The following is a 13,895-nucleotide window of genomic DNA, read 5'->3' as shown; positions in this document are numbered from 1 at the left end:
AGAGAGAGAGAGAGAGAGAGACAGAGAGAGACAGAGAGAGACAGAGACAAGATGGGCCCGAGTTGTTAGCATCCTTTTATTCCTCCCCTTTCATTTCTCCCTAAAGTAAACTGATTCTTTTCATGACAAAACACTCCCGCTGCGCTACACCCCTTTGGGCGCCAATCCTTCTTAAAGACCTTTTGAAGGTAAGGAGAAGGAAACTAACTCTTGCTGTGAGCATCCCCCCTAAGCGTGCCACGTGTTTGAGGCTCCAAATCCCAGGCTGTTTTCCTTTGCTTTCACATTCTTGCCTCCTTCAGTAGTGCGGGTTCCCAAAGGACTGAAGCATAGGAAAAGCCAACAGAAAACAAAGAACACAGCTTGGGGGAAACGCAAAACAAACAAACGAAAACCCCCTGCCGGGGACAGAAACCCAACACCCATGGCCTTTAAACCAATCCCTCCAGCCCCCAGCCCCTCTGCCCCACCCGGACCTCTCCGCAGGCCCCGCCCATGCCTCTCCATAAGTCCTGCCCCTTGCCCCGCGGCCCACGCTCATTTGCTGGCGCCTTTCCTCTCCGCTTCCCCATTGGTCAGCTTTCGCTTCTTCTTTCATGCCCCCCCCAACCCCCCCTCCCCTCTCAGCTTCGCCCCCTCGCAGAGAGGCAGTGCGGCGCAGGCTCGGCTTGCGGGCACTCGCGGACCTTTTTCAGTGTGCTTGTCTTTTCTTCCCGGCATTCCTGTTTCCGTTTTCTCTAGGCTCTTCGGATTTTGCACCTCTGCGAGGCACTTGGCGCCCAGGGGTCCAGTGACGTCATCATTCTGCGCGGACACCCGCCGGTGAAAGAGGGAACTGCTTTGCTGCCCTACACTGCTTTTGTTGGGCTGCTGTTCGTCCGGAATCATGGCGCCGTCATTGTGGAAGGGGCTGGTGGGCATCGGCCTCTTTGCCCTAGCCCACGCGGCCTTTTCCGCTGCGCAGCGTAAGTGCCTGGGGGACGCGGACAGCTCCTGTGCGGGACTCCAGGGACGGTGTGTGGGCGCACCCCAGAGGGAGTGTCAGACCGAGTGTCCCAGGAAGGGTCATTCAAGACCTCAGAGTTTGGGGTGATTACGAGAAGCGATGCGGGGCTCCCCGGTGGAAGATTGAAGCAGCGTTAGAAGGGAGGTGTCAGGGATGGCTCAGAGCGAGACGGGCGGGCTGCAGGGTGGGCAAAGAGGGAGTCTCTGGGAATCCAGGACAAGTGATGTCAAATCCACCGCGGGGCTGGTCAGGCATAGTGTCAGACTGAGGACCTTGGATGCTCACGGTCCCATGACAACTAGGTGGACAGCCTCTTGGGCACTCCTCGGCTGTCCAGACAGTGACTGAGAAGTTAAGTGACCGTTTGCCTCAGGGACTGTGGTACAGGGGAAGGAGCTCTGGACTGGTAGTCTGGAGGGCTGGTTCTTAAAAACTTGCTTTGCCACTAAATCTGTGTGACCTTGGGCAAGTCATGTCCCTTCTCTGATGCTTCACTGAGGTTGATTTTAATTCTTGCCCTTTCTATGTCACAGAGTGATTGCGAAGTTTAAATGAAAAAAAAAGTGGAACTACTTTTATCATACAGATAAAATTGTATTGTCAAGAAGAGTCCAGCAGCAGATGCAGTGCAGTCTTGAGACGGCTGATCTGTTGATGTCTTCCTTCTCTCCTAGACCAAGGGTCAGCAGAGTCTGGCATGTGGGCCAAATGCAGCCTCCCTCCTGTTTTCATAGTGAGCTGCATAGTGGGCTGCATTTTAATTTGTTGGGGGGGGAAAGGCAAAGGAATATCATTTTATCATCCATGACAGTTGTATAAAATCCAGGTTTCAATGTCCATTAATGAAGTTTTTTCACAGTCACACCCATTCATTTAGGTATTATCTGGCTACTTTCTAAGGGCAGAGTTGAGTAGTTGTGATAGAGACAGTATGGCCTGCAAAGCCTAAAATATTTATTATCCGGCCCTTTAAAGGTACAGTTGGCTGACCCCTGTCCTAGCTTACAGAACTCATGAGGGCAGGGACAAGGTATGTTTTTTATTTATTGCTGTAATATCAGTGCCTAGGATGGTTTTCCCTACAGTAGGTACTCAATAAATTTGTTGAATGAAGGATGTGAATTCAAACTTGAACTTTATTCTCCTTTATTTGCTAGATTACTTTTCCATCTTCAGGAGTAAAGTAGAAAATGAAATGTGAATTGCTTCAAAGCTCCCATTTTTTTCAAGTTAAATCCTTTTGTTCTGTTTATTATATGTAATTAAAATGATCCAATTATTTTAACTGCTTAATACATGCATGTATCATGACATTGTCTAAAGGAAATGCCACTTTTTTTTTAAAGGAGGGCACAGCTCACAGTGGCCCATTCTGGGATCGAACCAGCAACCTTGGTGTTATTAGCACCACGCTCTAACCATCTGAGCTAACCAGCCACCCCAATGCCACTTAGTTTTGAATACATTTTTATTTAGAAGTTTTAGATTTACAGAAAAGTTGCAAAGATACTATAGAAAGTTACTGTATAACCTTTTCCCAGTTTCTACCATGGGTAACATCTTACCATAGTATACTTTTGCAAGTCAGAAACTGACATTGTTATATTATTATTAATGAAAGTCTAGCTTTTGTTTGGAGTCACCAGTTTTTCCATTAATGTCTTCTTTCTGTTCTAGGAATCAATCCCTGGTATCACATTACATTTAGTTGTCATGTTTCCCCAGTCTCCTCTGTTCTGTGCATGTTTCTCCAAAGCTCCAATCTTTAATGATAATGATAATAGTTAACATTATTAAGTACTTACCTAGTGCCGGGGACCGAACTAAGCACTTTACATGTATTAGGTTGGTGCAAAAATAATTGCGGTTTAAAAGGTTAAAAATAATTGCAAAAACCGCAATTATTTTTGCACCAACCTAATATTATATAATTCAGTCCTACCAAAATCCCTGTGAGGTAGCTATTATTGTTATTATCGTCTTTGAAAGATGAAGAAATTGAGACACAGCTAGAAAACTTGCACAAAATTAGAGATGAGAAATGGTGGGGCCAGGATTTAAAAGACGAGCAATTTGACTCTAGAGCCTATGTGCTACACTGCTTTATAGAATTTAGTCTTGGAGAATTGGTTGAAATTGTGTGTGCTTAGGTGTTAGAGGTACAGTGATGCCCTGAGGGAGTTCAAAGGCAAGTGGAGAAACAAACGGATCAAGAAATAATTGCAATAAAGTGATACAGATGCCACGCTGAAAGTATGTAAAGCTACGAGGAGACTGGCTTAGTCCTAGATAGAGCCTTGCTACTCAAGTGTGTTCAACAGACCAGCAGGGTTGTAATCACCTAGGAGCTTGTTAGAAATGCCCGCACCAGATCTGTTGAATCCGAATCTGCATTTCAGTGAGAGCCCCAGGTGACTTGTGTGCGTATTCCTTTGAGAAGCACTGCCCTAGGGGAAGGGAGGATTCTGTGGAGTACTGCGGCATTTTCTACAGTTAGGGTTCAGCCGTAAAATTTTAAGGTATTGGAGCAAGATCATTGAAGTCCAACCCCTTAGGCTTACGAATGAGGAGATGCCTGGGTAAAGACAGTGTTAGAGTCCGATTAGGCTTCATGCAAAGAAGAAAGCTAGCTGGGAACTGCACAGATAGTAGGAAGTTAGCCAAAACCTATTTTTGGTATTGGTTTGATTTTTTCTTTTGCACTTGTCCTTATGATAAACCCTGTAAGAGAAAACTTCAGAAGTGTCTCTAAACACATTCTCTTTTAAGAGTCAATACACATCCATTCAAACAATTTGGTTTTTTTTGGTTCACAATACATTATTAAATAGGGATAATGCAAGGTTCCTGTAGAATTAGGATTTTGTGTTTTTGTTTCCAGTGAGATGAAAATGCCTTGTGACATTTCACTGCAGTAGGACCTCTTTATAATGCTCATGTTGGAAAGAGACTAATATTTACCTGTGAGGCTAGTTGTGTAATGTCAGATTGTGGCAGCAGATAGCATACAATGGTGATGAACTTTATTACGGCAGAACATGTATCAGGTATCTTGTCTAATCCTCACATTATTCCCCTTTTACTGTTGCAGAAACGTAGGCAGTGAAAAGATAGCTCCTGTATTTCTTTTATTCTAAGACACACTTGCTCTCCCACTCCTCCATTGTAACACTCTAAAATTGAGCTACATGTTACATGAGGATGTCTTACATTGAATGAGATAATGTCAGTTACAGTAATTGAAGACCTGGTTTTTATGATCCAAGCTTATCAGCTTCCAAATCCTGATCCTTTTCCTTCATACCTTGTTGCTTCCTGAGGCTAATAAAGCAGCAGCATTATAATTTAATCACAGAGACAGAAAATGATGTCCTGGAATTTTTCCTGTTCCACCAATGCCCCCAGCATATTCTCTCAGGAAAAACATTTCCATACCAATTCTATGTGATGGTGGTGCTATTTCAGAGCTGAGATTTTCTGTAGGCTTATTAATTTTTAAATGATTGTGATTTCTGTGACCAGTTAGTGAAAGAAATGGTTTGTTTCAGAGGATTCTATTAATAGTTTTCCTGTACTAATATGTTTAGTTATTTCTTCCTCATACTTGCTCACCTTTCACTCTTACCCGTTGCATAGGTGACAAAGCAGGTCATGATGAAAATAAAATAGTTCAAGATAAGTCTGACAGCCTGAGAAAATGGAGGTATTTGAGGAATCCAGGATTAGCGTTACTTTATGTAGCATACATCAGCTGCTCCTTTGGTATATTGATTTGCTTGCATTTTAAGAAAGAAAAATGGGTTACAATTTCCTTAATGGTGTGCTTCTGGTTTATAGATCGTTCTTATATGCGATTAACAGAAAAGGAAGATGAATCACTGCCAATAGATGTAAGTTGGTCATTTATATTCTATTAACATATGTTTTAAAAATTAGCCGCATAGCTTACTTGTAGTAACATTTTTAATGGCTTTTATTCTCTTAAAATTTTACAGACATGAAATTACATCTGTTCTCTACTTTCTGTCGCTCATTGTAAAACCCAAAGAGTTGGAAACAAAAGATTTCTGTTTGTTTTCTAGAACTGTACTTTAAATAGTCTTTCTAGAAGTTGCTCTGTCCGTAGTCTGAGATGGATTTAAAAAGTTGATTGACTTTATTTTTTTTGAAAAGTTCTTTTTTGTATAAAGTTTAAGAACAAGCAAAACTAACAAAACATTGTTTAGGGACATATACATAAGTGGTAAAACTAAAAAACAAGGAAGTGTTTTTTAATTTAAAATGATATGTGGACTTCAGTCCCAATTTTTATCTTTATTGGATTTTAAATTAAAAAATAATAAGTTGTTTGTAACAGAATCAAACAGTAACTATACAAAGGAAAACTGATGCCATAATAACAACAGAAAAATAACCTGACCCCATTGCTCAACAATTCTACTTCTATTCTGAACAGTTTGGAGTGTACCAGTAGTTCAGTTTTCTTCCTGTGCATAAAGAACATTATCTTTATTTATATCTGTATAGTTTTACCTAATCAAAACATGCAGAATTTTGCTTTAAAAAGTTACTATGCATCTGTATATGTGTATAGTTTTATAATTAGGTTTTTTGTTACCTGGCAATCTGTCTTGATACATTTTCATGATGACTCATAGATTTACCACATTCTTGTTAATGGTGCCCATGATTGCAGTATATGAAATAGATCTTGCTGCACTGATGGTGGGAATGTAAACTGGTGTAACATGACATCTGGTTTTAATTTAGAAAGTTAGAGTAATAGCTTGTGGCTAATTTTGAGTTTAGTTGTCTATGATTAAAGATATGGTCGATATGGCTATTAACTTCATTTTCCCATCACCTTTGCTTTGTGGTAGATACACACACACACACATTCATTTATATCTGTTTAAAATAACTTTCTTCAGTTTACGAATTGGAGATTTTAAAAAATAGACAAAATCACAATTAAGAAAATAAAATACACCTGTAATCCCATGTTGGTTAATATCAAGCATTTATTGCAAGTTTTTTCTTGCACAACCTCTTTGGAAAGCAGCTTAGTATTACTTAATGAAGTTGAACGTGCATCTACTCGACACCTGTGATTCTACTCCCATGCACCAGGAGACAACACAAGGCTATCCGTGTTGACGTTGTAAAAGGAACACACAGGAAACAGCCCACATAACCATCAACAGTGGAATGGATAAATCGTTTTATTTTCATATAATGAAATATAAAACGTAATGAAAATGAATGGACTGTAACTACCGCGTTTCCCAAAAATAAGACCTAGCCGGACAATCAGCTCTAATGCATCTTTTGGAGCAAAAATCAATGTAAGACCCGGTCTTATTTTACTATAATATAAGACTCGGTCTTACATAATGTAATATATAATATAATGTAATATAATATAATATAATATGAATTATAATATAACATAATACCGGGTCTTATATTAATTTTTGCTCCAAAAGACACATTAGAGTTGATTGTCCTGCTAGGTCTTATTTTCGGGGAAACACGGTATATACTACAACAGGGATGACTCTCATGAAAAAGTTCAAAATGGGGAAAAGTAAGCAATATATGTTTTAGAGGTGCATACGTAGCTGGTAAAATTATAAAGCAAAGCAAAGTACTGATTAACACACAGTTTGGGACAATAGTTAACTTTGAGAGGGAGGGTGAAGGCTGTAAGTGCAGAGGGACACATGAGATTTAAAAGGTACTGGTAATGTTCTGTTTCTTAAGCTGGGTGGTAGGTAAAAGGTATTCTTTTGATAGTCTGATATTTAACAATAATACATTAAAAAATTCTTATTTGCTCTTGGAAGCAGGTAATAGTTGATAACTGAGTTTTGAATGGCTCAGTATTTTTTTTTTTTTTTTTTTTTTTTTGCTATTTGAGCAAACTGCATAAGTAATTTTGCAGCCAATCCACAGAATTTATAGAAGATTTTATTGTATCTAAGTTCAAATCATTCAAAATGAGAATTGACTCCTGGATAGGATCTGGGAGAAATACCTATTAGAGGTTAAAAAGAGATGGGGAGAAAATTGTAAATTGTTATAATAATATTTGTATGTTATTTAGTAATCTCAATCTTTATACTCACAGATAGTTCTTCAGACACTTCTGGCCTTTGCAGTTACCTGTTATGGTATAGTTCATATTGCAGGGGAGTTTAAAGACATGGATGCCACTTCAGAACTAAAAAATAAGTAAGTCTTTCCCTTTTTTGTATGCATTTAATTTCTTGGGGGGTTTGCTTCATTTACATGATGTTAAGTGTATATATTCTGGTACATAAAAGTTGGTTTTGTTTTTACATTTTGATTATACAGTCTGCATGAGTAATGCAGTAAGAATATTGAGGCAGTGTTTGAGATGATAGGAAAGATGGAAATTGAATGGCACATTATTGACATTAGCATAAGATGTTATATGTGGTTGCTTAAAATTATTAGTTGGTTGGGTGGATGGATGGGTGGATGGAAACGGGTATATAGGAAGATATAAGATATTCCCTCAGTACTTTTTCCCTTCCTTCCTCCCTCTCTCCCTCTCCTTCCCTTTCTTTTCTTGCTTTTTCCCTTCCTTTTTCCTCTTTTTATCTTGTCCCAGCTTAGTCTTTGGAAGAATAAGGGGTCTTCTGTTTCCTCTGTTATTTGAACCTAGTCTGTTATATAAACTCTGTTCTTAGGCCCTTTTCTATCCCTTGATTAAAATGTATTTGTTATTCTGCTTTCTTTTTTCTCCCGTACTTCTAAGCTATTTTTTGTGAGCTTTGCTTGCTTTTCTTTGTCATATTTCTTACTTTCGTAAAATCACCCTTTAGCTTTGTTCACTTCCATCTCTGGACTTTACCCACTTTCTTGATCCTGGAAAATTTAACCCTTTACAGTATTTCCTTAGGAGGATTTGCAATAAACATTTATGTGTTAGAGGAAACTCACCCTCTTTTTACTTTTACTTTTTAGTTTGTATTTCAAATGGTCATATCTCAGCCTTCTTGTTTTATGTAGGGGTATGCTTGGATTTTTAGCTGGGCTGAGTTTGATATTGGAGTTGTTATCAAAGGAGGAATTTGTTTTTTTTCCAGGAAAATAATATTTGAAAACAAAATCACCACTAAAAGCCATACACTTAGGTACACATAGTTTAAAAAGAACTTTTTTAAAGACTATGTATCTCTCACTGGAAAAGAAGGAAGGATACTCCGCTGTCACCACCCACTACTGTTCTTACAAAGAATCTACTAAGAATCACAGGCAAGGGGCCAGGAGAGAAAGAGGTAAAACAGAATGACATTAAGTGGGTGGTAGCAAAATATATGAGTTTGGACAACAGCAGGTACAGAAGGGCCAAAGCAATTTTTTCATTGTACTTGAAAGATTCTTGGAAAACAGATCTGTGAAATGACCATAGGGCTTGAAGAGTGAGGGCCAAATGAGAATAATCAAAGGTACAAACTCTGTACTGGTTTTTAAAAAAGACTATTTGGCATGGGCTAGTGTTAGATCTACAGAGGTGATTAAAGTTGAACGATTACTTGTGTTTTTCATAGGCATGCTGGAAAGGATGGCTGAATAAAATATTTGAGTGCTGTATGTTGTGTTGCTTTTCCAGGTTTCCCATTTTCCTTATACAGGAAAAAAATGACATACAGTGTAATTACTATTTATAGTCTGATGTCATGGATTTAACTTAGTTTAAAATATTCATAATTCATCATTCAGATGCATAATTCATCAGAAGCCTGAATATTTTCAAATAGGCCTTTATAAAGGTTTATCTAAAATGCATGCTTTTTTCTTTTAAGGACATTTGACACATTAAGGAATCACCCATCATTTTATGTGTTTAATCATCGTGGTAGCGTGCTGTTCCGACCTTCGGATACAACAAATTCTTCAAACCAAGATGCATTGTCCTCCAACACATCGTTGAAGTTACGAAAACTTGAATCACTGCGTCGTTAAGATTTTTACAAATCATAACAACAGGACAGCACACAGAGCTGGAATATTGGAGTTTGGGGTATAAAACACTCCCCCCCCCATCAGTATTTATATTGATCTTTCAGACCTAATTAAAAAAAAGCTTATGGCCCTTGTTTGTAAACTGTTAATCATTGATGCAGTATAAATTATCTGTGAAATGAGTCTTTGATCTTTCATAGAGAGAATTCTTTTTGTTTGTTTAAAACAAATTCTCATCTTTTGTAAAAGTCACTGTTTTGAACACAGTTCTTTGAAAAAATGATGGTTTTGTAATTATTTATTTTCTTAGATTTCTTTTTCTTTTGCACTACAATTTTTAGGATCCTTTTGGAAATAGTGTGACTACTGCATTTTGCAGCATGAATGATAGTAAAATGTTCTTCAGTGCTTAACAACAAATGGACTTCTCTAAAGAGATTTTAAAAGGTGACTTAATCGGGTTTTTTAATGCCCCCTAAAATGGCTCTGCTTCAGCAGATAGTTGTCAGTTTTTAATTTATCCGTGACTTTTCACCCCACCGGACTCCCATATACCTTCTAACATCAGCTGTCTTGTTTCATCACTTCTCTGGGGTTCTGTGCGCAGTGAGCAATTTTTATGTCCTAAATTCTTTGTCACAACAAATATGTTTAACAAACTCAACTTGCTGTAAAAGCTACTTGTGTTCTCTTCTTTTATCGGTAAGAAATTTCCCTAATTGATTATGTAGTATAAGAATAGTTGAAGATAGACCAAAAAGACCATTTGTGATTTAATTATCATGCTTACCTAGAAAACTAGTAATCACTGAGGAAAACTGATTTTTCATTAGGCAGTTTAACTTATTCAAAGTCTGTTATTTTATTGCATACCATGCTAGTGAATTAGTAAAAATAAAATTCTCATAAAAAGTAGACTTCAAAGGAATTGGGCCAAATATGGTCTAAATATTTGAAACTAATATCTTTAATTTTAAAAAAATTAAGGTGAAAAGAAATTAAGAAATTGTTTTGTAGCTTCTGTCTTCTAGCAGGCTTAGGGTTTTTCATCTCCATTGTATGTTGCTGAAGATGAGGAAGTGGATACAGAGTAGAATATTTTTAGAAACATTAATTTTAGTTTTAGGGAAATTTGGCTAGCTCTTTGATCTGCAGAAAGCTTAACATTTCTTTGTAGAGAACATTGCTTTTATTGAATTCTACAGGTATGAAAACATTGCTTGTGTTGAATTCTATAGATGTAAAGGGAATAACTACAGAGATTTGAAGAGGAAATGTGCTTTAGGCAAGAATCAGATGATGCCTTTACACTTGATGGTATTAGAAATGAACCTCAGCTCTTCTGTTCTGCCTGGTAACACAGCCCCAAAGCAGAAGATGATTTATTTTGTCATTGGGTTTTTATTGTTGTTTTAGTTTTGTTTTGCCAACCTAGTCTGTCTGTGGAACACTGACTCTGCTTTCTAAGGAGAACAAAGTTAGCAATCTTCTGATAACCCGAAATCATTTAGACATGAGTTAAAAATGTGAAGTCAGGGGTTGAAAGTGGTGATGATAAAATCAAAGTAGTATGGCTTGTATACTGTTTTCTCAGGTATGACATGATTTGTAATAGCCTTTTGCTTGCTTCTCTCTTGGGGATGTGTTCCTTTCCTAATATGGCTTTATAAGGACTTTAGTGAGATGTAATTCACATACCTGACAATTTACCCATTTAAAAGGTACATTTCAGTGATTTTGTAATATAGTCATAAGTTGTGCAACCACGCCCACAGTCAATTTGAGAACATTGTCATCATCACCCCAAAAAGAAACCCTGTATCCTCTAGCAGTCACATCTCATTTCACCCCAATGCCTCCCAGTCCCGAGCAACCACTAGTCAATCTACTTTTTTTTTATCAATCTACTTTTGATCTCTATGATTGGCTATCTCGTCTGGTCATTTAATCTAAATGGATTTGTACAATATCTGGTCTTTCATGACTGGTTTCCCAAATATGGTTTTGTTCTATGTGGAGTGAGAAATTTTTCTCATCTTGGGAACTAACTGTGACTGCTGTGAAAGGAAGTGGTTGGTAAAATCACTAGATGTGAGGACGGAGGGTCAGATACCTAACAGTTTAGTTTCTCAGTTAATCTTATGCCGAGTAGTTTTTCCTCATAACCAAACATTCGTGACATACTACTACTTATAATATTTTGGCTAGTCTCTAGAATGGATATTGAAATCTTTGCTTACCTAGTCAGGAAAGTCCTGCTAAAAATGATGCCAAATAATTTGGCAAATAATTGGCATAGCAGTTTTCAGTCGTGTCTCACTTTGCTAGCAGTTTGTATACCTCGGGCCAGGTGAGCTTCCCAAATTTCTCCGTAATTTCCTCCAGTGAATTTCTGCTCTTTTTCAAGTATGTACCATAGGATTAAAAGAGATTTGGGTATATCATAACAGTTCCAAATGGATTAAGTTCAGAATTTATAATGTTATGAGACAGGCCATGACTACCTAAGGCAAGTCCCCAAAATGGAGTGATGTGAGCTAGTTCAGCCGGCAGTTGACAATGATTCCAGGGGCGTTCCGACATTTGAACTATTGAAGGCCCTCTAGAATATAGGAAAACTCATTTTTTAACCAGGGAACCAGCCAAATGCTATGGGCTGTTGGCCCAGCTGTGGAAAAAGCAGGTTGGGGGAACTGGAGGCTACGATGCTCTGTAGCTCCCGAGTGATTGTTTCCTAAGCACTGTAGCTTCTTTTTCAGTGGCATGGCAGCATCTTCCTGGTTGTATGTGGCCTGTTTCCATGATGTATTGAGTAGCGTTTGTCGTGAGCATCAATGCCTGTAACACCAAGCTAAACACAGTCTTTTGGATATGTTTCCTCTCTTTAAATGGCCTTGCCCTGTCTAATAAATAAATGATTGTCTGACCCTCACCCTGTTTTTGGTAGTGTTTTTTTTTTCTTTTTTACTTTTAATCTCTTTTTTTTTCTGTTTCTCTGTCCCCAGAAAAATGTAACAGCTAATTTTATGACTCTTTTTTTTTCCAGTGTGATGCTATTTTACTAAATTCAATAGATACTTTAATTTTTATTGTATATGTAAAGTCTTACTGCAATTTTATGTTTTTGGGAGTTGAAATAGAACGTGTAATCTCATTTATGTTTATAAATTATCGAATGACCTTTGGGGTATAAGAATTTTAGTCCCTGAGTAGCAGTGTCTGATCATTCCATCACAAATGTGTTATATAGCCAAACTGTCATTACAAAATGTCATTTTATACTTAAGAGGAAATCATGATTAAAGCATTAAAGGGCAAATCTAAAGATTAATGAAAATCCAAGGGGAAGTTATGGTTTGCAAAACTTGACACTTATCCACAGTATTTTAAAAAGTAACACTACCGATATTTAAATCTATCTAGGGATATCTCAAAATAAACTACTAATCAAGGATTCTTTAAAGAGGAAAAAAGAAAGATAATATATGCGTATGGCAAAAAAATCAGATGGTACAGAAAGGCATGAAATGAAAACTTGCTTCCTTCCTACTCCTAATACCTCTTTCAAAGATAACCAGCTTAAAGTGTCTCGTATATTCTTTCAGGAAAAAAATTATTTGCCAGCAAATATGTACTTGAAAAAAAAAGTTTACATTAATGGAATCAGATGGTATCCAATTTTCTGTACCTTGCCTTTTTGCTGTATTATAAGATCTTTCTGTACCAGTATATACAGAAACACGTCATTCTTTTTAATGACTGTGTGGTATTCCAATGTATAAATGTGTTATACATGTTTAATCATTTTACTATTGTTAAACCATACTGCAGTGAACATACCATACTTGTACATATAATGAGATTATACTGACGGTTCATTCCTAGCAATAGAATTGCTGGGTCAAAGGGCGTTTTTCTTTTCATTGCAGTAGTTATTGCCAAATTGTTCTTCAGAAATCTTTGCCCAGTTACAGTTCCTCATATAATGAATAAGAACATTTTTTTACAAGGCCCGTGCCAGCATTGGGTACTAAACTTATTAAAATTTCATCATCTGAAAGTGACTAAATGGTATCTTTCATTTTAATGAAGCTGTAATGTATTTTAACGCAGGAGATACCTAGAACACATTTTCGTGTTATTGGTTTCTTATATTTCATTTTCTGTGAACTGTGGTCATGTTCTGTTTTCTATTAGATGATTTGCTTTTTATTGATTTGTATGATCTCTTTGTAAGCTATGAATATCGGTGCATTGTCATATGTTTAATAATGTTTTCCTGAGTTTTATTTATTGATTGATTGATTGATTGATTGATTGATTGATGTAGTTAAACTTATCAGTCTTTATGGCTTCTGGGATTTGTGCCTTGCTTAGAAAGGCCTTTACATTTAAGAATAAATGTATTTTCCCAATACTTTTAAGTTTTTTTTAACCTGTAAATCTTTGATTCATTTGGAATTAATTTAGGTAGAAGGAGTGAAGTAAGGATTCAACATTTGTCTTCCCCAAATAACTATGTGGTTATCCAACTCCCTTTTATTGGCTTTTTTACACACTGATTTGAAAAGTCATCCTTATTCATACATTGAACTTCCATTATGTATTTAGATCTGTTGCAAAAATTACCAGTCTTTTAATTATTTTAAGTTGTTACCCATTTTCATATTTGGCTTTGCTAGTCCATATCTCATTATTTTCAAGATTTCTTCCTAGTTATTCTTACATGTTTATATTTCCAGATGAGCTTTAGTATCATTTTGTCCCATTCTAAAATCCTGTTGATATTTTTCCTAAAATTTTATTTTGAAAAATTTCAAACTTACAGAAAACATAAAAGAATAGTACGATGAAAGCCATTATAATTTCATTTGGAGTCACCATTCCTAATATT

At 37.0% G+C, this 13,895-nt stretch overlaps 1 protein-coding gene across 1 annotated transcript; it reads left to right on the top strand.

Moving 5' to 3' along the window:
- The first annotated feature begins 649 nt into the window (after positions 1-649).
- MMGT1 (membrane magnesium transporter 1) lies at positions 650-11,933 on the top strand. The gene is made up of 4 exons (XM_019714670.2): positions 650-965; positions 4,844-4,896; positions 7,137-7,240; positions 8,842-11,933. Exons 1-4 carry the CDS (start codon positions 887-889, stop codon positions 8,999-9,001), a joined length of 396 nt encoding a protein of 131 aa, XP_019570229.1. The 5' UTR covers positions 650-886; the 3' UTR covers positions 9,002-11,933.
- Positions 11,934-13,895: the final 1,962 nt, after the last annotated feature.

This window comes from Rhinolophus sinicus, chromosome X (assembly GCF_036562045.2).
Source record: "Rhinolophus sinicus isolate RSC01 chromosome X, ASM3656204v1, whole genome shotgun sequence".
In the NCBI taxonomy this organism is placed as follows: domain Eukaryota; kingdom Metazoa; phylum Chordata; class Mammalia; order Chiroptera; family Rhinolophidae; genus Rhinolophus; species Rhinolophus sinicus.
Note: the sequence above shows the minus strand (reverse complement) of the source record. Positions and strands in the feature narration are given on the sequence as shown.